Source organism: Cyanidioschyzon merolae, chromosome 16 (genome assembly GCF_000091205.1).
Source record: "Cyanidioschyzon merolae strain 10D DNA, chromosome 16, complete genome".
NCBI classification, from domain to species: domain Eukaryota; phylum Rhodophyta; class Bangiophyceae; order Cyanidiales; family Cyanidiaceae; genus Cyanidioschyzon; species Cyanidioschyzon merolae.
In genome coordinates, this window is record NC_010142.1 from 469,912 (window position 1) to 494,353 (window position 24,442).

General features: G+C 54.7%; 7 protein-coding genes across 7 annotated transcripts, besides 2 other annotated features; 3 read left to right on the forward strand and 4 right to left on the reverse strand.

Annotated features, from left to right (window-relative positions):
* Window positions 1-166: 166 nt before the first annotated feature.
* Window positions 167-7,387, forward strand: CYME_CMP188C (hypothetical protein; the record flags this gene model as incomplete). The annotated part of the gene is made up of 1 exon (XM_005537796.1): window positions 167-7,387. The coding sequence occupies one exon, from the start codon at window positions 167-169 to the stop codon at window positions 7,385-7,387; it is 7,221 nt and encodes a 2,406-aa protein (XP_005537853.1).
* A 335-nt stretch (window positions 7,388-7,722) lies between these two features.
* Window positions 7,723-9,495, reverse strand: CYME_CMP189C (probable selenophosphate synthetase; the record flags this gene model as incomplete). The annotated part of the gene is made up of 1 exon (XM_005537797.1): window positions 7,723-9,495. One exon carries the CDS (start codon window positions 9,493-9,495, stop codon window positions 7,723-7,725), a length of 1,773 nt encoding a protein of 590 aa, XP_005537854.1.
* Window positions 9,496-14,355: 4,860 nt separating this feature from the next.
* Window positions 14,356-15,954, forward strand: CYME_CMP190C (myo-inositol 1-phosphate synthase; the record flags this gene model as incomplete). Its single annotated transcript, XM_005537798.1, has 1 exon — window positions 14,356-15,954. One exon carries the CDS (start codon window positions 14,356-14,358, stop codon window positions 15,952-15,954), a length of 1,599 nt encoding a protein of 532 aa, XP_005537855.1.
* A 661-nt stretch (window positions 15,955-16,615) lies between these two features.
* CYME_CMP191C (similar to high light inducible protein) lies at window positions 16,616-17,236 on the reverse strand (the record flags this gene model as incomplete). Its single annotated transcript, XM_005537799.1, has 1 exon — window positions 16,616-17,236. The coding sequence occupies one exon, from the start codon at window positions 17,234-17,236 to the stop codon at window positions 16,616-16,618; it is 621 nt and encodes a 206-aa protein (XP_005537856.1).
* A 472-nt stretch (window positions 17,237-17,708) lies between these two features.
* Window positions 17,709-18,935, forward strand: CYME_CMP192C (hypothetical protein; the record flags this gene model as incomplete). The annotated part of the gene is made up of 1 exon (XM_005537800.1): window positions 17,709-18,935. The coding sequence occupies one exon, from the start codon at window positions 17,709-17,711 to the stop codon at window positions 18,933-18,935; it is 1,227 nt and encodes a 408-aa protein (XP_005537857.1).
* Window position 18,936: 1 nt separating this feature from the next.
* On the reverse strand, window positions 18,937-20,196 carry CYME_CMP193C (malate dehydrogenase, mitochondrial precursor; the record flags this gene model as incomplete). Its single annotated transcript, XM_005537801.1, has 1 exon — window positions 18,937-20,196. One exon carries the CDS (start codon window positions 20,194-20,196, stop codon window positions 18,937-18,939), a length of 1,260 nt encoding a protein of 419 aa, XP_005537858.1.
* Window positions 20,197-20,316: 120 nt separating this feature from the next.
* Window positions 20,317-21,329: a sequence feature (possible transcribed region).
* A 1,397-nt stretch (window positions 21,330-22,726) lies between these two features.
* Window positions 22,727-23,416: a sequence feature (possible transcribed region).
* On the reverse strand, window positions 22,727-24,103 carry CYME_CMP195C (similar to bestrophin; the record flags this gene model as incomplete). The annotated part of the gene is made up of 1 exon (XM_005537802.1): window positions 22,727-24,103. One exon carries the CDS (start codon window positions 24,101-24,103, stop codon window positions 22,727-22,729), a length of 1,377 nt encoding a protein of 458 aa, XP_005537859.1.
* Window positions 24,104-24,442: the final 339 nt, after the last annotated feature.

A 24,442-nucleotide genomic window follows, 5' to 3' on the forward strand; every position in this document is an offset into this window, starting at 1 on the left:
TGGAAGCTGCTTCTGGTCGCCTTATATTGCCAGTGCTACGGTGGAAGCTTAGCGGTGGCGTCTAAGGAGGTGCATCGCAAACAGGCTCAATCTGCGGCGAATACGACTCGCGCTAGAGAACGGCACGGCGCCTTCTGCTAAGCGTCTTGGAGGGGCTGCTTGCATCATGGACAAATTTTGTTCGAAGCTTAGCTGCAGTGATGAGGAGAGTGCTCGTCAAAGTTCTGAAGGCCGACCTACGCTAGGCGGTGAAGCTCTGGATTTCGGGGCACCGCCAGCGCTGCCCTTTCCACCAGACGCGAGTCTGGGACTCTGTCGGCGCTTGGAAATCCATGGAGCCACCTGCTCATGTGTATGTGAAGCCTTTGGTAACATGGGCTCACATCTCGATAGCCTCGTGCCACTGAACACTGCTGACGTCTTGGCCAAGGTGCGAAGTGCTGCGAAACGCCTCGCCACTCGTCTGGACGAAACTGCCGATGAAGAGCGACTGCGCCAGACCTGTTTATCGCTCTGCGATTTATTTGGAGACGGTATTCATCACGATTTGATCCAGGCTGTGCTTGATGCTGGGGTCGTTCCGCGAGTCGTGAGGATCCTCGAACCACTAATAGATGATGATGGAAGTGGCTCGGGCACGACGCAAGATGCGGATGGGCATACCTCGGACGCGTTTCATTCGCCAATGCAACGACAGCGGGACGGAGCCGCGACATCTCGACTGAACGAGGAACGGACTGCGGAGTTGTTAGAGACTCCTGACAGATCTGGAGATTCTCCGGGACCGGAGATGAGACACAGTAGAGTCACGAGTCGCGATCATGCCAGAGCTAGCTCTGGGCATGCGGCAAGCACCGTACGGAAGCGCAGTCGCAGGAGAGAGGTATCCTTGGGCTTGCAGTCCGCTGCTTTGCAGGTGATCGGGAACATTGCTTGCGGAGACGACCGTCAAACGCAGGTCATTATTGATTGCCCGAACGCTTTGACGATTTTGCGAACGCTGCTAGCCTCTGTGGAGCCATGCATTCAGAAGGAATGCTGCTGGATCATTTCGAACATTACAGAATCCGCGCATCAAGTGCAGGATATTGTCAGGGCTGGCATTCTAGAACCGCTTGTGGGCATCTTCTCCGGAGGACACGAATCCTGCGATGAGGATGCTGCATGGGTTCTCTACAACGTCACAGCTAGTGGCGATCCGGAGCACATACGATATTTGGCGAATATCGGTGGCATCTCTGCTCTGTGCGCTCTGATTCTCTCGCCTGCTGAGCTAGAGGTTGCCTGGAAGGGCTGTGCAACGGTTGCAGCTGTTGCGTTGCACGCACTGTCGAATATGCTCACCGTTTTACCAAACGAGATGCCGTATCGCATTGCTGCGGAGTACGGTGTGGAATGTCTGGATCTTCTTGCACATGGAGGTGGCCGCCACATCGAAGATGACGAGAACAGACGTCAAGCACGCGAATTGCTGAGTCGTCATTTCCAGGGCAAGAGCGTCTCGGAAACCGCCGCTGCTCGAAGAAGAAGTGCAAATGAGACGCCCATGTTAGCATCTCTCGGATCCCAGAGGCCGTCTGCCTCCAAGATGGAGGCTTCCGCAAACGACGCCCAGGTGCATCTCGTTGCAAGTGGCACTGCCGGCAAACATGCGCCCCAGATTTGTACGGACGAATCTGTACAAACATCTACATATATAGATGAAGTGGACTATGCGCAAGCGTGCTCGACCGCGACGACTGGCGGCCTCGTGCAGACAGGTTCCGCGGACGCCGAGCGACTCTGCGAATGCTCTGCGTCTGAGGTGACTTTGAAGCAGCTCCCCTATGGCGATATCAGCGATGTCAAGCAGATGCGAAACCTGCGGGCATGTTCGTTCTGCTCTGGTCTTGAGCCTCGGTATGACGTAGACGCAAGCGACTTTATTGGGTGCACCCGGCGTGACAAGTGCACTGCGCTTATGGCGCGTGCTGTGCGAGTGGATCATAATTCGTGCTTGGAGAGCATCATCGATGCTTGGTTGACCATGGACGATGTTGATCTGGTCGTGGAGAGGCTTATTCCAGATGCAGGAAAAATTTATGTTGAGTATCAAGAATTTGTCAGTCGTATTTGCAATTTCCTGCGAAGCGTGATGATGGAAACCAGCACGCTCTCGTGCGCTGTTCAGATGGTTCCACCTGAGGTCGGTACTGGCACGCCCGGGACGCAGCCGCCTTGGCCGAGCGAAAGAGCGAGCAGCCTAACTGCTTCGAGGTCCGTCGACTGTGAACAATCGACCCAAGATAGGAATCGTTGCTCTATCATTACGCTTGCGTCGCAACTGGGAAGAGCGGAATGTCTGCAGACGATCCTAAGTCGCATGCAGCCGCTGCTAGTTCCCGAGTGGAGGGATTTTCTGTATTCCTCGCTGCTAGCTGGTGCCGCCTACAAGGGTCACTTGAACGTTGTGCAGACGTTGCTCGCGTATTGGTGCAATTCCGTTCAGGAGAATGGGAGGACGCGTTCCATGAGAGGCTCAGCGAATGAAGGTCACGGTACGCTACCGCTGGAAACGATCGATTTCAATGCCCTGCATCTCGCTGCAGCAGCTGGACAATATAAGACATGTAGCCTGCTTTTGAAGGGGTTTCCGGAAGCGCTGAACTTGACGAGTTCAATGGGACACACCGCTTTGAGCTTTGCTGCACTTTTCGGATACACAGATGTTTGCCGTCTTCTGCTGGAAAAGGGAGCAGATATCTGGTCAATGGACACTTACCAGCGAACAGCACTGCATCTGGCTTGTGTTCACGGTCGCACGGACACCGTGGCATTACTCGTGGAACACGCCAGAAAAGTTCTTGCGGATCAGGATCGAGACGCTTTCACGAAGTGGCTGAACGCCCGCACGACGACCGGCATAACCGCACTACACTACAGTATACAAAGTCGGGTGCTGGCGTGTGTAGAGCTCCTGGTGACGAACGGTGCTTGCATCAAGGATCGATTACCGAATTCAGGGCCGAATCCGCTGCTGGTACTTGCAGCGGATGCGGATTCTCTGGAAATCGTGCAGTTTCTGCTGGAGGCTGGGGCCCCGGTGCGATCCGTCGTACCGCTGAGGATTCGGATTGGTGACACAAGCGACACGCTCTCGCTTTCGTCCCCAGAAGATAGTTTGCACGCCGAAATTGAGGATTTTTTCACGCCGCTGCATGTTGCAGCGAACAAAGGTAGCTTGCAGCTAGTGCAGATGCTCCTGGAATCCGGCGCTGATGTCAATGTTCGCGGTGTCACCGGTTGGTCTGCGCTTGATCTAGCGGTGCTGAACGGTTTCGATGCGGTTGCGAGCTTGCTGCTCTCAAAGGGCGCCATCGTGGATCCCCATCTGAAGATTATTCCAAGCGGAATCGTCGGGCAAATGCCCAGTGCCAAGACGCTGGTCCAGATTGCTGCAATGAACCACCGCAAGGATTTGGTGCGGATGTTAGTCGAGCGCCTCCGCGTTCAGAGCCTTAACAGTGAGTCGGCGAATGCTGGAGTCTCGAGCGCATGTCTCGTCTCTGCGTCTCCAGCTGGTGGTGCTGACGTCTCCACGACATGCAGTGTCGAGGGACCCGATACCGGCCAACATGGTGCCGGCGAGTCTGTCGGCGCTCTTGATGCTCCAAACGATCGAGGAAGCGCTTCAGTGGATGTAAGCGAGTCCACCGGTTCCAAGAAGCGCCAAGAATCAGATAAGGACTCGCAGCGAAATCGGGAGCTGCGACGACGGGAACTGGAGGCGAACGATGCGCGAGAGCGCTTGCGAGATGCCATCCAGACGCGCTCTTTAACGAAACTGCAGGATGCTATCGGGATTGCAAACCGGGTGATACTGCAGCTGGCCGCTAGTTACGTCAAATCCGGCTCCGCCAAACTGGTTGGTCCGGAGATTGGGCTCGGAGCTGAGGTGGAGCGAGCGCGTCGTGTGCTCGCTGCTCTTCAAGAGCAGCAGCAGCGCGTTGCCGCGGACCGAGAGCGCCTCGCGTTGGAGGCCCGTCAGGATGCCGCACACCGCAAACTGTTAGAGTCCATCGCGTCCTTCTTTTCTTCCAGCGATGTTCGCGTATTTGACAAAGCGATTCGGCGGGCATCCAAAGCGGGGCTTGACCCCTCTGATAGCGTGATGCAAAGTGTCACGGAGCTGCGCTCTCGCTGGACTGAAATGCAAGATGCTGCTCGAGGATTGGATGATTATCTCAACGATGAACATCGGCTCGGAGAGGACGCAGCGACCGTGGTACGTGGATTGGAGGGCATCATTTCGAAAGCAGAGCATGCATTAGAGCGTTTTTCCGCGTTCAGCCCCGAGGCGGCGAAATGCAGCGCTGCGGAGCGGGTCCGGGATAGTATCAGGCGAGCGAAGGAGCGAGCGAATGAAGTTCAGAAACTAGTCGAAGAGAAAGCTCGCTTATTCGCGGTTGAGGAAGCCAAATGCCGAGAAATATGCGAACGCCTTGATCAAATATGCGCAGTATTGCGGCAGGGACGCTCGCTCGTTGATGCGCCCTCGTCGCTCACAGAGGCGGAAAACGCTATCGAGTTGTTTGCTGTGCAGGTTACCAAGTCGCTGCAGGATTCGACGCTGCAACTGCGGGCTGAGGAGCATTTGGAGCAGGCTCGTCGGGCGCTGCAGAAAATCGTTCGAAACGAGCGCAAGAGGTTGCGCTCAGTTGCTACGCTGGAGGATATTACGGCAATCGATGAGCTGATCGATTCAGTGCGGCAACTTGGACTCAAGGCACTAAGTGCGGACCTCTCGAGCGCCATGGAAGTTCGAGAGCGCAGAATCCTGCAGAGGGAAGCGCTCGCTGACTGGGAGGAGGTTGAAGCTCGGCGCTCGTCGGCGCTGGAGCTTGACGAAGTGTTGGCACTGCAATCGCGCCTAGAGCAGTTGGGCCTCATCGAGGCTGCTGAGAAGGCACGTCAGCTGGCGGACCACCTTGCTCGAGAGCAGCGTGCGGCACAAACGCTGAAGACAGCGACGGATGAAGCTCGCGAAGCGCTGTCCTCTTACGCAGAGGTTGACGCAGACTCGTGCCTTCAGCAGCTTTTGAGCCGAGCTGGAGACTCGCTGGATCGCGCAAGTCTGGAGAAACTTCGTCGGCTGCGCGTCGCCATCGAACGGGCAAGAAAGTTTGACAGCTTAGCGGAGATCGTCCATGAGGCACAGCACGTGTACGAAGCTTTCCTTGAGATCCAACGGGAGCGACTGCAGCGTATCTGTAACTGTTTGCGGGCTGTACCTTTGGAGGATGTTCCTAGCTTGGTTCAGCTCAAAACAGCACTGTGTCATGATAACAGTGAAAAATCCGAGTCCGATACTGGCGTTACTCGTGATGAAGCCCGTTGCCTTGTAGCCGCGCAAGTGCTGCGAGAGATTTCTGATCGAGTGCAAGTGCTCATGAACGTCTACGCGAACGCGCTGAACGTTGACCCGGAGAATGCCGAAAACAGCTCTCGGGGGCCTTACTCTGTGATACCGTCAGCGCTGGTAGATTTGAGGTCCTGGCTGGAGAAAGCGACGTGTCGCTGTACTGAGCTTCACGAGGCTGCCCGCCAGCTGCAAGAGTCTCGCGCCACCGAGTCGCTTATGGTAGAATCGAACGCGGATGGTGCTTCGGAGAAGGCGCGGAGCCAAACACCAGAGGTAGTGGATGTTACAAGCAAGCTAGCATCCCCGTTGGAACTGGGTTCATCGGTACCTTCAGAGATGCCTTCGTCGGGCGAGCGAAGCGTATCATCGCAACGTCGCTCCGGTCGAAGAGCTCGAAACCGACGAGGCAGCGCTTCTGCAGTACCTGCAGCCTCCGAGTCCCGCGAAGCTGCGTCTTACATAGAGAGCGGCGCGGAGCGCATGACCGCGTCGACGACTGTCGACAGCCATGCGGAAGACAATCAGGCACGACGCAGTACCAAGGGGAAGAGTCTCTCCGAGAAGAAGAAGGGCGGCAAGGCAGGTAGATCTGCGGACAGTGGAATCGTATTGACGGACGCTGGAGCGGACGAAACAGAGAGTGTGCAGCGGAAAGCGGGAAGCGCCGATCCTGTGGCAGAAGAAGTAAGTCGACGCGCAACGCCGAGTCTGGAGACGACGCATCGGAAACGACAAACAGCGAAACGTGCGGAAACGGGTGAGTCAGCGGGTACCGGCAAGCAGGAGACGAGGCCATCCGAGGGATCCGGCATCCGCGAGTCAGGCGAACTGGTCGCACCGGAGGCTGGATGCCCTCACTATTACATCTGGACCAAGTCGAACATTGTTGTCTGCGGCAAATGTGGCGACGTGAGGATCTCACATAATCAGAACTGGCTCGAGCGCGTGAAGAAACGGACGCAGAAGAAGAAGGATCAGGTGCCGGCAGAGTTTCTGGAGGCTGTGGAAAGCGCATTGCTCGCACGCCGGCGCCGGTCTACCTCCCGGAGTGATACGAATCGAGCACCTGGCGACGAGCAGACTGCTGCTCTCCAAAATGACGACTCGTACGATAGTGTGCCGTACACTGGCCCAGCGACAAGCACAGGTGATGACTCGCGAGCGAGCGATCCGCATCAAGACCGCTATCCACGGCCAACGAGCAGTATGTTCTGGACGACTCCAGCAGCGTTTCCGATCGGGGAAATGAGTTTTGTTGCGAGACCTAGCGTCATGGAGCGTTCACCATCGAGCTTCCAGATGCGGCAGGCGCGTCTCGGGTATGCAGCGCCCGCAGAGTCCCTGGAGATGAGTTCGCGTCCAGGTACGCCTGCTCGTCCCGTATCGCCATTTGTGAATGCGTTTCCCTCGCCAGGTCGAAATGTGGTCGATGGACGTGCCAACACGCCGCTCTACGCAGACATGATCCTAGGCATGCCAGATACGCGCTTGAGTGTCGCAGCGAACGGTGCAGCGCGCTCGCCCTGCGTAACCTTGTATCGAGAAGCCCGAGCGGCAGCTGCCACTCCTATGGGGCGGTATCCACCAAGTCTCGGGGGCGACGTTTGCGATGCAAACGCTGGTGTCTGGTTGCAACCGGGCCTGGTGGCCGGAGCGACAACTCAGGTACCGTTTCCGAATAGTATTCACGGAAGTGGCCAAGCTGCGGAGCCGTCCCTGGACCCCGTGGCTCATGGGCACCCTCTGCGCGACGAGCGCGGCCACCTTTTTGGGATGACTGATGTCTTCCATGGACATGGCGTGCTGAATGGAGTCGACGACGCCCTGCTATCGTCTTCACCTGTTGGTGTTGGGGACTCGGAGTTTGCGAGTCAGAATTTCGGCTTTAACATAGATGCTATCGTGGATGAGAATCCACAACCTCGGACAACTTCGAAAGACAAACTGGCAGTAGAAAGCGATTCTTCTCAGTATAGGATCTTTTAAACGCTGCTGATCGTGCTTTTTACCTTGCGGCATCGCTCCCGTTACAGGGTGTTCCTGAGTCGACGCACATCGCACGAGGTACTCGCCCGGTTCGCGAGTTGAGACTCGGGAAACGGGGTGCGCGCATCCTCACCTATTCCATAAAAAAGATGCCCAGTCCGCGGAAGGTTGTCTGTTGCACCTGTGATCCTTCTTCGTTTCTCCGTGGACTGCTTGCGGTGAGGTTGCGACGGCGTCAAGCACAAGTCAGCGTAGTGCGAGAGCGTCTCGGGCCAGCGACAAGTGCGAAATCCGATCTCTATCCAGATATGATTTCGCTATACATCCTGTGTGCATTAAACTTCTAAAATTTTCACGTGATCGAGGATTCTAGCCTCGCGGCTTCCCGGGACCACTCTGCCTACAATCCATGCCGGCCAGTGATCGTCTACCGTGGCCAGTTTTTCGCAAAACTGCCGGGCGACGACTTGGCTGCTCCGCTCTGTGCTGGATGCACCGAAGCAAATGAGTAGACCGCCGCTGGTCTCCGCAGAGAAGCCCTCCAGAAGTCGGAACATTTTTCCACCTTGCAATGCACGATCTGCGCTCGTCATACCCCGAATGATCGGAAGTACATCAATCTCCATGTCCACGGGAGCTTTCTGGTTTCGCGCTAGATTTTGGGCGTGCCCCAGAATCCCGAAACCGGTTATGTCAGTGACGGCGTGCGCAGCACCACTTTCTAAAAGCAGCTGGGCAGCTCTTGCGTTGAGATGGGCCATACTAAGACAAGCCACATCGTAGGCACGACAGATATCCGCTGGGGTCAGCACTTGTTCGATTTTCGAGTAGTGGACGCGCGCTTGGCGACCTTGAGCGAGCGTCTTGCGGGCAGCGGGTGGTAGTTGTTCGAGAATGCTGCTCGACAACGCTCGAGACAAACGAGCATCATGAGTTGTATGTGCAGGACCCGGTCCCGGGATGTCGCGAGCATGCGTTTCCTCTGAAGGCGGCACGAACTGCCCATGAACGCTTCGACGGGTGTCTTCGGGGCCATACTCCTGCTGCTGTGTGGTCTCTAGACTCTCCAGAAGATGCAAGTAGTGAGCATCCTCCATTTGTCCGAGCCACTGGTAGAGATTGATGGCTACCTGCGTTCCGAGGGGTTTCGTAAGCACAATGGTGTCGCCCGGCTGCGCTGCATCCGGCATTAGAAACTCGCCTCGAGGGAGGACGACTTCGGCAACACCTCCGATGAGCGGCCACGGATTCAGCGTCGTCTGACCTCCTGTGACTTGAGTACCAGCCTCGTGGCAGGCATCAATGAATCCCGCCATCATGGTCTGTGTTACGCCAGCTCGAAGCGCTGGAGGCTCAATCTCTGTTGCCGCACACACGAGCATCAGCATGGTACTCGGTGGTGTTCGGATACCCAGAGCGTACGCATCGGACAGCACATTCGCGGCTGCAATGCGTCCCATGAGATACGGATCTTCAACCAGTGGGAAAAAGAAGTCCGTAGTGCTGATCAGATATAGCGGCTGGGTGCCGAAGGAGGGCGCATTCTCGGCGTCTTTCTCCGTGCTCTGTTGTCTGCTGGAGAGCTGGGTCAAGCGTACCACGGAGGCGTCCATGCCAACCCCGAGTTCCACGGAGACGTCTCCTGGCGTGCTCGACTCTGTGTTGCTTGTACTCATCAAGCCGCCAGGTCTGGAAAAGCTCTTCATTGGTGAACGCAAGAGGTTCTTGGTTGCGGTCATCCACTCGAGCAACTCACTTTGAGGAACCTTGCAACCACAGCCCTTAAGTGTAGAATACCGCGTAAGGCGGAAGCGCAGCGTCTGCAGGTCCAGTACCTGATCAGCGGCCTTCTGCTTTGCAGCATATTGAGTCACTCGCTCGAACCAATCCTCTGCTCGGCGTCGGACGTGCTCATCAGCGCGCTGAAGCGTTGGCAGACCCGTTTCGTGGAGCTTGCGAAAAGCCTTTTCGCTGTGCTCCTCAAGACTGAGCGGCAGCCTCTCCTGGTCCTTCAACGGCGGCGGAAAGTACTCCCTGAGTGCTTCATAGTCACAGGGATCGAACTCACTCGGACGCGGCACCTTTTCTAACAGGGAGTCCAGCGACATTTGCACAGCGCATATGAAGTCAGCGTGGAACTGGGAATCCATATGCACAGTGCGTTTAGCGACACGTTCGGCGATGCGGTAATCAGTACGTATTTTGGTGCTGCTGCGACAAGTACTCAAGCAGGACTCTCTTACCTACAGCAGGGCAGGTGCAAAACTGGATATTCATTTCGCAGCGTGTGATCTGTCTAAAGAAGATTGCAAAGTCTGTATGCAGTGAACAAGTACTTGCACAGAGGGCTGGAAACTAGCGAACTCAAAAAGCGTACTGTATTGGGTACAGAGCCGAGACGCGCGCTGACAACAAAAACAGCACGAGGCGCCTATTTTGCACGATCCGCGCTACGTACCTCTCCAGCGTAGCTGTGTTCGGTCTGGATTGAATCCTGGGCTTTCACGAACAGGTGTTTGCTGAGTGTCAGCAAAACAGGTGTCCCGGCAACGGCTGTATGGAGAGGTGTTTCCAGGGGGAGCTGCCCTCTCTGGGTCGAGACGGATAGCAGACTGCACTGGCAGCAGACGATTCAAGGAAACCGCTGATAACCTGTGGAGCGCGGTTGTGGTCAAAAGGCGATGGGATTTTTAGGACAAGCAGTGCAAAATGCATCGGATGAATCCTATTCTAGTCTTTCAACGGAGTTTTGTTTGACCACCGCTGCGGTGTTGAGCTGGAGATCGAAATCACTATCCAATGTACTGTATGGATCGTTGATGAATTTCATGTAGGATATATGCTTTACTCAAGAGTACGGGGAGGATTGCATTTCAGTCTGGGTTCAGTTATAAAATAGTACGCAGACTGTTGAGGAACACTGAAGGAAACAAGTATACGTGCTCCGCGCCAAAAACACGTTATCCTTAAACACGGATTGTGGTCAATGGTAGAGAACCGGTCCGTTGAACGCCCTAAGCAAAGCGTTTCCGACGATGGTAGTCGCCATGGACGTCTCTATTTCTCAACGGCACGTTCGTGTGATCGGAAAAAAACTGTGATACAGTCGTAAAAAAGTCCTAGTGCATGAACTAATATCTTGCACCGAAATCGCAGCGACAGAATTCCTCGCATCTTGCGATAGCTAAGAAGCACAGGGACGTCGATTTGTTTCTTCATTCGATGAGACTTGCTTCGGATGAAACCGTTGGAGCGTATATGGGTATTCGCGGAGCAGGGCGTCCGTTGTATGCACGGTCGAACTCGAAGAGAACGATGGTATCATAACCTGTTCTAACTTTGATGGATACATTTGGCGGCCTCAATTTCGCTTGTAATGAAGGTTCGTATAACAGCAACAACCACTTTTCCGAATCATAGAAGACATTTCCCTGTCGTCGGACGACGTCATTCTACTGGACGAAATAGTAATTCCCTACTCCATTTGCGTTCGAGCTTTTACCGATTCTATTGGGCTAGAGGTGCTTTTCATTGCGCCGTACTCTCCGTGGGTCATCCCCATCGATCGATTGTTTGATATCGTGAGAAGTTATGATAGCTCCGCTGGGCGACTTGATGAATCATCAGCTCGCCTGATACGGGGGCACATGTCATCTTCTTCTGCAAGTCCTTCGGCTTCAGGGAAGGTCCTCACCTAAAGTCATAAAAAATTGCGTTCATTGTCAAAAATAAAAATCCAAGGAATGCGATGGGGAGTGCACTTTAGAAGGTCGAGATAGAGAGCAGGCGGCGGAGCGCTTCGGCGATAGAAAAGCACAGAGAGCTGATTAAGCAGCAAATGGACAGAGGGCACGAGTTCGAGGACACCTTGCACTGGTAAGTTCCACCAGAGGCAATAAAAGCATGGAGTTCGTGAACGGAGAATTTAACGCCGCCATTAATGGCAGATGTGCGATGCTGGTGAAGAGACCCGAGGTGATTTTTTTCATATGACAAAACGTTTAGATTGATCATGGATCCCAGAATTCGGAAGAGATAATGGCTTTCAGGGAAGCGTCCATCATGAAGGACCCACCTTCAAGTTCCATCACTCATACGTCCTCTCGGATATACAGGTCGTTTCGTATGTTCTATCATGCGCCGAGTGCCTGGCGTGAACGCTCACCGTAGCGCCTATATACCGCTGAAGTAGATGCTGCACGGAGACAGAACGGGTTTGCCGTACCACTGAGGGCGTCGGCTCGAGGCGTGCTATATCCGACACGGAGCCGGACTACAAAATCATTCTGGGAGCCTGCAAACTGTGCTGACAGACCTACTGCCTGCGGCAGCGCGATGCAATATACTAGGAGTCCACTGCGACCAGGGCGACGCCCAGATGCAGCTTTGCTGCGTCTACTCCCAGAATGAATTGCGTTCCAGACGAGCAGCTCAGGTTTCTTTAAAGAACCCACCACTGGAGGCAGCATGAAGCGCTAGCTAGCCCCGCAGACTCGTCCGGCTCGCGGGACCTTCCGCCTAGAGGGTAAATTTTCGAAGATACGGAAACTTTTCGCCATTTCAACGCTAACTATCAAGGTCGATAGAAACTGTTATCGATTTGCTAGTTAGCGGTTAGTTTCTGTTCTGTCACCCGAGGTGATGACGCAATACAGCTTTGTGAGACAGCCTCTCAGGCTCGAAGTATATTGGGATAAACTGAAACCGATAGCAGGCGACCGGTCAAAAAACCTGGGAGGGCCTGTGAGGGGGTATATATATGCACTCTTTGGTGGCGAAACGTTTTCGCTCCACTGATCATCCACAGGTTGCTCTGCTCATGCGATTGCACGTGAGGATGCATCGTGGTTCCGCGTGATGCCCCACGCTACAGAGTCATCCGGGCGGGATGTGGGAGCTCGAAAGCACGTGATCGCTCCTGATTGGAAAGCATCTCATATATGCAGGGTACCAGTACGACCGGAAGTTTTCTTGTGCGTTCATAGCACTTCCAATTGGGAAGCATCTCATATATGCACGGTACCAGCAAGACAGGAAGTTTTCTTGTGCGTTCATAGCACTTCTGATTGCGAAGCATCTCATGTTTGCAGTGTACCAGTAAGACAGGAAGTTTTCTTATGCTTCCATAGCACTCCTCATTGGGACGCATCTCACGTATGCACATGGTGCTCGAGCTGGCGGTTCCGAGCGATGCACCTCTTCGATAAGAGGCAGCGTAGGCTTGCTCAGACTCTGTTTGCGCCTTACCCTCAAGGAGCGTAGACTGGATTCGCTTGCCAGTGGTGCTTCCGAACTCTATGTAAATCGGAATTCAGAGTGCGGTGTCGGCCTAATTACCGCCTAAATGCATGAGTGATTGGAATGGAACATGGAACTGGTCGCCATGTTCCTAAATTTCGGATTTTTCCGAACTTTGTTTCGTGGCACTGCCACCGCATTCGGAGTGCAGCAATAAGGACTTTTGGATTCATGCATAGTTTTCAGGTTTTCGGTCATTTTTTGGAATGGTTCCTTTGACGCTGTGCTGCTGAATTTCGTTAAGATACGGTCCTCAGGTGGATTCGCGACGTCCTCGAACAACGGTTCGAAGAATGGCCGGTTTTATCATCCCATTCAGGCGTGCAAGAATGCACGCTTCTCTTGTCCTCAGGCACAGCATGCGCAAAATACATATTCTTCTTTTTTTGATCCATCCGTTTGACGGTTTCGCGTAGGCGCCGCACTTCGCACTGGTAGGTGCTCAAGGCAAAATCTTGACGTCTTCGCTTGAGGACTGGTTCGCGAGCTCATACCGAAAGTTCACTGAACTTGGTACGTCAAGTAACGGATTTTGCTGGAAATGCAAATCCTCCTTTCTTGAAGGCAATCGGCGGAACGGGACGCAACAGCAGTTAGGTGTCGCCCTCGGGATATGCTCGCTGAACGCTCCCCTTCCTCTTTTGTTCGTGTGGCAAAGGGTTATGTGCTCGGATATGAGCCCTGACAAAGAACGCTTTCAGTGGAGCGCGCGTCACAGCTTTACATGAACGAGGCGTAGACGGATCGAAGCTTCTCGAATTGTCCTCCGACTTTGGGTTTTGTATTCAATACTTGTTTCATCATGAGCAACGTCGCGTTCCACAGATCCTTTTTCGGATAGAACGGCGTACCGAGGAGTGTGCAGTGGACAACCTACTCACCGAGGGACTTACCCTGAAGAGGCTCGTAATCGTCCTGTACGGTATTGGGCACGGAAACGAAGGAAGGCATCAAAGGGCGCGCATTGAACCCGTCAAGGGTATATAACGGGCAATGAAGAGAGCGCTCTCGCGCTCAAGGGCAGCGCCCGAAGGACGAGTAGGATTAGCAAGAGGTGTACTGGTCCCATTGGAACACCTAACAGCAGTCAACTGCCACCGCTACGAAGCCGGCTTTCAGGCTTTATGCACAGATGATGAAAATGGCAAGTCAAGCGTAGCTCGCAATTTCCACCTGCACATGAAATGCATAGACAAGTTCCCGAAGCGGTAAAACCGGGACATGCACACTGCCATCAGCATCCTTCGACTGATAATAACAGAGCTGGGAGACAAGAGAGATCGGTGTATTTAGGGCCGGAGACACAATAGAGGTCCAGGGAGCACTCATGGATGAGGCCTCCAAAGGCCGCTTTTGACGGCACTGAGTGCTATCTAAATATTAGTGTGCACGGTCGAGTTAGACGATCCGTTCCATTTTATTCTTGCATGGGTATAAATAGATGAGCATGTGAGTCGAACCACCGCTAACAGGAACTCGAAATGCTCTGGCGGCGGTCCGGGTGCACTGGTCAACAAGTGACGCCATGGCTTACGCCACGAAAGGTAAAACCCGTATTGGGATGATCTGTACGGTCGCTTTCGGGCTCGGGTACCCTAGAAGCTTTGCGTTCCGTTCGTGCGCTTCGTTGCCTGGTTGTGAGTTTTCTATAGGTACGAGAAGCTCAGCGAATGACAGACAACGATGCGCTGCGAGCGAAGAGCCTGCGAGCCCCCCGAAGTGTTGCCCCTGCCGGTGTGCGTTACAGCAACTGGCAAGTCAAGGTAGAGAGCCCGCGAGTGCGCTATACTGATGAGTTCATCTACGCAGACTTCGAGTGTGATGAGGTGAAAGCATGTCCTAACGACGAGAAGAAGGAAACAATTGTGAGGACGCTGAGAAGAAAGCTTCAGTTCAGGACGGCGATTCGCCCTCCGCGCCTGGGGCTGCTTCTCGTGGGCTGGGCTGGAAATAACGGTTCCACACTGACGGCAGCTCTGATCGCTAACCGTGAAAACATTTGCTGGCAAAGCCGGTGTGGAGTTTGCAAACCGAACTTTTATGGTTCACTGACGCAGTGCGCAAGTATGCACATCGGTTATGATGGTGGCGCTGATGTTTTCGTGCCGCTCCATGCCGTTGTACCGCTCGTGCATCCGAAAGATATCGTCGTTGGGGGCTGGGACATTTCCTCCGTAAACTTGGCCGACGCTCTTGAGCGAGCGCAGGTGCTCGAAGCAGATCTTCGCCAGCGCCTTCGACCGTTTCTGGAGCATCAGAAGCCCTGGGCGGGGGCGATGGACCCTACGTTTATCGCCCAAAACCAGCTCGGTCGCGCGGACAACGTCATATCAGGTAGCAAGTTCGAACAACTGGAAAAGCTACGAGAGGACATCCGAAGCTTCAAGGCAAAACACGGTCTTGAGACAGCGGTTGTGGTATGGAGTGCGAATAGTGAGCGGTACTCCGAGCTTTCGCCAGGGGCCGCCCACGATCCGGAACTTCTGCTTGAGGCCATCCGGAGGAATGAAGCCGAAGTATCACCGTCGATTCTATATGCTGTCGCTGCAATTCTCGAGCGCTGTCCATATGTGAATGGGTCTCCCCAAAATACACTCATCCCTAGTGTAGTGGAATTAGCTCGACGACACGCGATCCCTGTCAGTGGAGACGACTTCAAATCCGGCCAGACGAGGCTCAAGTCAGTACTCGTCGACTTTTTTGTCGGTTGTGGCCTGAAACCGCGAGCTATCGTGACCTACAATCATCTCGGAAATAATGACATGTACCAACTCACTGACGGCACCATGTGGAAGCCGAAAGCCGTCGCAAAATCTGGCGTTCTCACGGATATTGTGCAGAGTAATGGAGCACTGTACCCGAACGGCGAGGAGCCCGACCACGTCGTTGTTGTCAAATATGTTCCGTTTCTTGGGGACTCCAAACGAGATGTCAGCGAATACACCAGCGAGGCATTCATGGGCGGTCTCTACACGAACATCATCCACAACGAGGCGTTGGACTCTGTGCTCTGTGCTCCCTTGATTCTTGACACTGCAGTGCTGTGCGAACTCTTGACACGTGTCTCGTGGAGAGATTCCCCGAGTGAGGCGTATCAGCCGATGGATTCGGTGGCCGTTGCTCTAAGCTTCTTCATGAAAAACCCGGTGATGCCACACGGACTGCCGGCCGTGAATGCGCTCTGGCGGCAACGTCAATGTTTAGAGGACTTGCTGCGCGCCCTGGTTGGCCTCGGACCGCATCACGAGCTGCAGTATATGCTCGCTTGAAAGACCGCTGAATGCCTGGCGAGCTGCGTGTTGGATGCGATGCACAGCGACAGGCTGCCGAGGCGAAGCGTCGCCTCTGAGATGTGATACATCGCATACGAGTGATACAAGAACATATAGAACCGCTCCTGGTCATCGCGCATAAAAATGCTTGGGCTGTCGTTCAGTTTCGAAGAATTTGCTGTTTGCCCCGTTCAAATAAACCACTGCGGCGCTGGATCTTCGTGGATCGTTTAGTGTGCTTCTAGTACAGAGCACGAACCCGTTTACTTGCTAGTGGCGAAGATCATCCAAGAGCGCCCTCAATGGCCGATAGCGCAGGTTGCAGCGGACACCGCAGCTATAAAAGCAAGGCTTACGCGATCGCTTGCCGGACACCAGGCTTGCAGCTTGATCCACGCTCCCGAATTGGTGTACTCTATTATGATCAACGCCGCGTCAAGGTTATTCCCCCGGAATTCTGCGATTGGCTGCTCGACCCCAAAACTGGAGACTAGTCCACGCTTCCACACACACACACACAAAAGTACGCTACTCTGGTCGACGCCTTGAATTGGCGCAAATCTGCATCGCCACTCAACTCTTGGGAACCTTCGAATTCAGTTACATTCCGATGCATCCTCGATTATTCATGGGCCTGCACCTCCTGCTGTATGCGCACTTACTCGATGATGCCAAGAATACGAAGCAAGAGTTCAATCTGCTGTGGCATCGTTTGTCCAGTCCAGTACTCTGTCAGCATGCCAGTCACGAAAAAGAACATCGCCGTCCGTCCGTTGATAACCTCTGCGTTTCTACAGAAACCGAAAACTCGCCGAGACTCCGCCTCCTTTGCAAGACGGGCGGCTTTATAACGCTCTGCGACGGCACGCAGCGCCCGACGCTGCTCGGCAAGCTCTATGGCGCTCAGTTTGTATCGCCCCGGAACGCGCTCTGTCGCACTGCTTTGGGAACTTCCGCCGGTGGGAACAGCTCCCGCTGCTTCACTGCGCCCAGATGACGAGTCTGTAGTCTGCGAGACGGGGCCTCGGTCTGCCTGGCCGGGTCGACTCGCAGCGTCGCCTTCTGCCAGAGCGGAGAGCCTTGTACGCAACGACTGACTGGAGCAGCTTCTCCAGGATCCTACTCGTTCTCGGCCAGTCTCGCTGAACTCGTGTCGAACTCTTGAACCATAGTTTCTCTTATTTGCCCCTTTCAGGCAAACAGTGGCGCTGGGACTTCGCCTGTGCCTTCCAGCAAGCCAGTGTGAACAGAACCCGCACGAGTTCGCCTCAAAAGCCATTGTTCCACGTGGTGCTACCCTCGCTTTTTCGACTCGCCGCTCAGCGCACAGACACAGTTACTATTAAAGAAAGCGCTTGGGTGACAAGCTCTGAGCCAAGCGGAAAGCTAACGTTGACCAGAAAAGCAGCAGCAGCAGCAGCGGGGTACTAAAGATCGTGTACCTCTCTAGTATTTCCGCTGCAATGCATACGGGAATCGTGTTCACAAGCGGCGCACTTGCCCTGCACGATGGCGAGGTCGCGTTTGACTACTGCGAGAATGCCAGGCGTGGACGAGGCTCTTTCCGGGACCAGCCTGAGAGTGCATTTTTGCTTTACAAGTCTAGAGCAGGCGTAAAAGCACAATACGCTGTGGAAGAGAGCGACAGGGGCTGGAGTTGCTCCCTGTGGGTAAAGCTGCGCGTCGGTCGCTCAGCTCGAAGCACTGCAGCTTTGGTACCGGAGCCTGACCCGCGGTACCTCGGGAAAAGTATGCTTGTCTGTGACCAGGTTTTCGCTATTGGTTTGAGTTGCGTTGATCTCGCGCTACACCAGGTAGACAGGCTGCCGCTGCACGCTGATGATCTCGTGCAGTTTTGTGGCGTTGATTTTGTACCTGGAGGCGGCGTCTACCACACGCTCGAGTCGCTCGCCAGTTTGCTGCGGTGTGCTGCAGACGAGGGCAATTCTACCGTTCCTCGGTTGCAAGCGGTCACGCTCGTCGGAGACGATATCTTTGGGAGGTTTTATGCACGCCGCGTTTCCGAAGATGTTTCACCAGAGGCTTCGCGGACCGTGGCTTTCACGAACGAGGCAAACACTGCACTCGCTGTGGTACCCATCTATCGCGACGGAAGTCGAGGCTGTTTCGTAGACCTTGGTGCGAATCGAGTGCTTTCCGGTGAGCGCATTGTGCAGAGTGTCGCGGAGCTTCTCGCTGGGGCGAAGTTGGCGCATAGCGCGGACACCAAGCCTACTGTGCTCGTACATCTCGCGTATCCGCATTTGCTGCCAATGCTACGAGGCGAACGACTCGAGGAGCTTTTCCGCGAGCTTACCATACAGGCTGGATTGGTAAATGCCGCTGCAGTTTTTAGCGTAGACGTGAATGGCGCCACCAGGGATTCTGGATCATCGACGGACATTAAAAAGGGTGCGCTCGAGTCTATTCTCCATCACGTGGATATTTTTCATGCGAACTACGAGGAAGCCTGTGCACTTCTGGACGAGCAAATGATCGTGACACGTGAGACCTCTGGAGCGGATCTGGAGGCAGCCACATCCTCTGCAGCGTTGGTGCACTGTGTTCGCGAGCACGGACGAAGGCTGCTTCAGCGCTTAAAGGACCGCTTCTTCAACCCTGCGTCTCCGGAGAAGAGCGGCGATCGCCTGCTCGTTGTTGGGGTCACGATAGGACGGGAAGGCGCATGGCTCGTGGCGGGCTCGCGAGACGACCTGCAGACTTTTACGTGCACACAAGAGCAGTATATACCGCCACCGAGCATCCCAGACCAGCAGCGAATCAACGCAAACGGTGCAGGAGACGCGTTTGTGGCGGGACTGTGTTTTGCCTACCTGCGGGCCAGTCGTGGGCGCGAATCAGGTACGCAGCGCCCGCAACGCTCCCCAGCAGCTTGGACACAGTTCTTTGCTGATAACGCTCTGAGAGCAGTCACTCGCAAACTCTCCATCAAACGAGGAAACCATGCGATCTGGTGATTTATTTTCTCTTGCCGGATCCTACAGCTTTCATGCTCGCTTGTGTGTCATTGCTGGCGGAATCAGCAACCGGAATCGATGCAGACTGCTTGGGCTGTTGGCTGCGAGCAAGGGGATTCGACATGCTTATGATCCGCTCGTAGTCTCTTGGCAATAAATGTCTGACCGCGTCCCGCTCTTCAATAAGTTCTTTTCGTGTGCGCTCCATCATGCTGGCACTGAACTCGTCGACCGGGAGCTCCAAGATACGACGAAAATGTGCACCAGGGCAGAGGCAGGGCACGGAATACCAGAGACATGCATCGATTCCATACGAGCCATCACTTGGCACCGACATAGACAGCCACTTATTACCAGCGCCGAGCCACAGATCCCGCATATGATCGATTGCTCCATTAGCCGCAGATGCGGCTGAACTGGCACCACGAGCCTCAATCACCTCCGCACCGCGTTTCTGAATCCGAGGGATGAACTCGTTTCTGTACCAGTCTTCATCGATGCGTGGACGGATCCATTCGCCGCGTACCAGGGCATGTGACAGATCTGGGTACTGCGTCGTCGAGTGATTACCCCAGATGATGACACGCTCCACCTCGGCGACATCACAGTGCATCTTCAGCGCAAGCTGCGTGATAGCGCGATTCTGATCGAGGCGGCTCATCGCGGTAATCTGCTCTGCCCAAATATCCGGAGCGTTTGCTGCCGCCACCAGCGCGTTGGTGTTCGCGGGGTTCCCGACGACGAGGACTCGGACCTCACGCGACGCTACCTTGTTCAGTGCCCGACCTTGTTCAGCAAATATCTGCGCGTTAGAGGCCAGCAGATCGCGGCGCTCCATGCCAGGCCCTCGAGGCTTTGCACCGACCAGAATCGCAAAGTCTGCATCCGCAAAGCCCTTATCCACCTGGTCTGTCGCACTGACGCTCTTTAGCAGCGGAAACGCACAATCCTCCAGTTCCATAACGACGCCACGAAGCGCCTTCATGCCTTGTGGCGTCTCAATGCAGCTGAGATGTATCGGCTGATTCTTTCCCAACATTTCTCCCGAAGCGATGCGGGTTACAAGTTGGTAGCCGATTTGTCCGGCAGCACCGGTGACGGCCACCCGCAAAGGCGGCAGCAGATCCGACAACTTTCCAACAGCACCACTACCAGAAGCAGCACCAGCAGCACTCTTAGGTGACGCGGTTGCCTCCGTTGCCAGCCATCTGCAACCCAGGCGTTGGACCAGCCTCGCTCCAAAGCGTCGTGCTACGTTCATCAGCGAGTCAACAAGGGAGTTCAAGGCACCGTGCAGCAGCAAGTCAACCGTTTCAAGCGACGCGATGCGACTCGTGGTATCGATGATTCCTTCATCGACGTCGTCGAGCGCTGGCGCTATATTCGTGGTGGCGGCGGCAGTGGCGGCGGCGGCTATTCGTCAACTGCCGTACGGCGTTACCGCCTCACAGGCGTGCCTCTCGAAGCTTGGACACAGAGGTAGCGGTGGTGTAGCGTGTGCGTCCGGGGAAACGGAAACGCTGACGCTTTGTGAACGCTGCTGCGGGATCGCAGTGACTGGGAGGGAGCACACGCCTCCGAGTCAGAGCACGTGCACGGGGTTGGCTAGCATAGTGCTGTGGAAGGCTGCTCGAGGCTGACAGCAGTCACCTGGGTACGAGCTCGCTGAAGAGAGTCTGAGGCAAGGCGCTTGCGGGAGTGGTGCGCTCTTGGCACAGCGATTTCACAACTGGGAAGCGAGTGCGGTAACGTCGGTGCGCGTGTTGCTAGGGCGGGGTGATGGCTGATGAGGAGGTACGTGGACCTGCGTGCCTGTGCTCCTGCTGTTTGGCATTGTGAGTGGGCGTGAACGTCGTATTTCGAGTTGACGGCACCCGGAGGTTCGCTGGATCGAGTCAGTATTCGTTAGCGAAGCAGTGCTGCGGGGTGTTGGCGTGCGATCGTGTGCGTTGTAGCAATAGCGCCGTTGTGCTAGTGACTTGCCGCGTGCATGAACCAAGCGTCCCTTCCTTGGCGGAGTACTCGCATGGTGGCCTTGGAGCTCGGAAGCGTCCCCAGAAGCAATGAAGTCCATGCTCTAAAGACTGGCAGTGTGCGCGTCTCTGGTGGCTTTTGGACAGAAGCACCGAACCTGGTCTACGCGCGAGAGAAATTAGAATGGAATACTGAACTGCATGCTCGATTCCTGCCTTGCGGATTCATTCCCGAACTTTTGTCATGTATACAGCTTCGATATCTGTAGTCCATGAAAGAGCTCTTTCGGATGCGAATGCGTCTTCGGACTCGCAATCGTCCATTTCGGAGTGACTCCATCGGCGCTGTGCTGCTCGAACTCAAAAAGTCACCGAAATCAAGACGATTCTCGACGCAGCAGAACGACGGTTCGTAAAATAACTGGTATCGTTATCCGACGCGCACGAACAAGCCTCCACTCTTGTCTGTTCCCTAGGTGTAGCATGCTCAGATCACGCAAGCTCCTAGTTTGCCGATCTTTCTGTTTTCAGGCAAATCGTAGAGACGGCAGTTGGCGCCGCAGGGATGGCGATCAGGAAACTCAACGTTGTCACTTGACGGCTTGTTCACAAGATGGTGCCGAAAGCTCACTACACTTTTCATGTCTAATAATTGATTCCGTTCGAGCGACACATCCCGCTCTCTTCATGCCTATCGACGAGACTGAACTCGACAGCAGCCGCAGCAGCCGCAGCATGCTTCTGACGAGGTATGATCCCAGAGGCGTTCGTGTCTTCTGCTTCCATGGAAAAGCTTCTTGGACTCGGACGTCGATCATCGCAGCGACCGCTTCCATTTGCGAGCGGATCACCGGTTTGCACGAAGGGAGCGTAGACGGATCGAAATAGCTCGACTTGTCCCCGAGCCCGTATTTTCCTTCCGGTACTTGTTTCACCTTGGACAACACCGCGTTCCCCAAATCGTCTAAAGAATGGAGCAGCATGCGCTTGTGCGTGCAAGGGACGGAGCACTCGCCGGCGTATTGTCCAGAACGGGCCCGTGATCGTTGGGTACGGCACCGGGTACGGAAACGGAGTAGCGCATGCTGGGCGATGCTTCTCCACTCGGAAAGGGCTTGTGCCAAGCGAGGCATTGTTCATTTATGCGCCAGGGGGCAGCGATCAGAGGAGGCATTGCGGGCGTATTGGAACACCTGGCCACAGCCAAGCGTCACCGCTGCGAATGGCGCACCCATTCTGTCTACGAAGACGGTGGAACTGGCAAGCGAAGCGCAGGTCGCAGCTTGAACCTGTTCGTCAAGTGCGCCAACAAGTACCGGAAGCGGGTGCATTGGGACGTCAAATCTGCCATCAACATCCTTCGGCAGCTGATAACGGAGCTGGAGCGACACGAGAGACCGGCATATTTCAAGCCGGATGCGCCATAGAGGAACAAAGAGCAGTCGTAGATACCGCGGGCAAAGGCTGGTGTCGTAGGTGAGAACTGGATGAGACCCAGTATAATGATTACATATGCCCGAGTTTGTTAAGTGGAACGTTTCAATTTATTCTGAAATGGACGTAGGGCATCGATGTCCTTCATCAAGCACCTTGTGCAGCACAGAAAATGAACCAGAATTGTTCGCTTGTGTGTCGAGGCGGCAAACTCCTCCGCACAATATCCCCGGCCGAAATGCTCTCACACGGGCTCAGAGACATCTCTCTGGCATTGACATCCGATGCTCCAGGCTAGCTCGTACTAGGTGGCGCACTCTTCTAATACGAGACAGCAGACATGCACGTGTGTTGCACCGAGCGACAACGCGCCGGCGACGTCCTTCAGTAGCCCAGGTACCTCACTGGGGGTTTCTTCTTCCGACGTGTGCCGTCTGCGAAGCCGTCCCGACGATCATCGGTTTCATCGCTATCACCGCGTAGGTCGTGCACAAACCCCCGGAGGCTGGCCATCACTTTGTGGGCTTGGCGTCGCAGTTCAGCAGCGCGAAGCTGCTCGAATGCATCGTAGGTTCGCGAGCCGCTCGTTCCGACATCCCGCGGTCTACGCCGCAAGTGCTGAAACTTTTGCCATCCAGGAACCGCCTCATACCGGTGATCGCGCATAATTGGAAAGCAGTTGAAACCCTCCTCGCCGGGAAGTGGCTCCTCCGCAATAGACTCAATGGTGGGCAGTTTGATGCAGTGGTCATCCACCATCGTGGCAAAATCTACGCGTTGACTCGACAAATAATCGTCAAAGTCCAGGCTGTCAGGCGCAATGCGAAATACATTGGCAAGCTCGTCTGCGACATGCAGCCAGCCAATGTAGATGAGAAAAACAGAAAGCACGTAAATAATGTCCAGCCAGCGATAGTTTCCAATATCGATGCTGCTGGACGTTGCGCTCAATAAATTCAGATTTCCCGCGAGCAGTATGACACAAATCACGTAGATGCGCACTGTTGCGTTCACGAGCTGGCGGTACATCAGCGGAACTGGAACCCACATGGGCACATATAAATAACCGAAATATCCGCGCACGAGCGCAAGCTGCTGCACAAGCTGAAGATGAACGAATTCCGTGATGCCGTAGCGGTGGTTCTGATCACGCAGGCGAGAAAGCAAGTGCCCAGCCCACATGACTGGCATCGTCCACTGGGCTCTGTCTACATCATTCTCCAGCCGGTATCGCTCCTCAGGTGTGATCAAGCCAATACGTTCCATGGCCTCAGTGGTGCGGTACGCATGATCACCGCCAAGAAAAACATCGCGAAGCACCATAGCGAACGGAATGCAGATCCACCGGACAATGAGTTGCTTCAACCGTGCAGCGCCGATAGGGTCGTTATCATCATACACGAAGGACGTCATCTCGAGAGCAATATTGTAGGCAGCGATTTGGCCAGTGCCACACATGACAACACGAACACTCCACCAACGGGAATAGATTGTGCTAGTATAAAACCCCAGCATAAAGGTAAGAATTGGCGAAAGGACACTGACAAGTGCTGCGAGAGTATTCAGGAAGGGTATCGGCCATTCTGCAACGTAGAGCTTGAGCGCTATCACGAGCACTGCGGCACCGATCCAGGAAAGAAGTTCAAAGAGCAACCGCTGGACCAATGAGCCGTACCAATGAAAGAAGACTCTAGTCCATGAAAGGGGAAATACATAGTCTTTCCCGAACGTGGCTATGGGATCCTTGTAGTAGATTGTCATCTCTGGGAAACAAACGTGCCGCGTACCAGGTAAAGGCGTCGCTGGCCTGTGGAAACCTCTTCGGGCTCTTCAAATACGCACAAACACCGCTTGGGTGCTTGCGCAACTCTGATTTGTGCTTTGGTCGTCGAACGGGGACTCGCTCGCTCTTGAACAGCAGCCGCACTCGAGCCGTGTGCACGTTTCCAACCTACGAAAACGCGAACTCCCGCTTCCAGCAGGTATCCTGATCTTGTTGCCTCTACGGTCAGGACGCGCAGTAAGCCTGGTTCACGTACGTACCGACTATTTACCGGTGATAGTCGTCCGATCGCAGTGAGACCTACGGCGTCCCGTGTG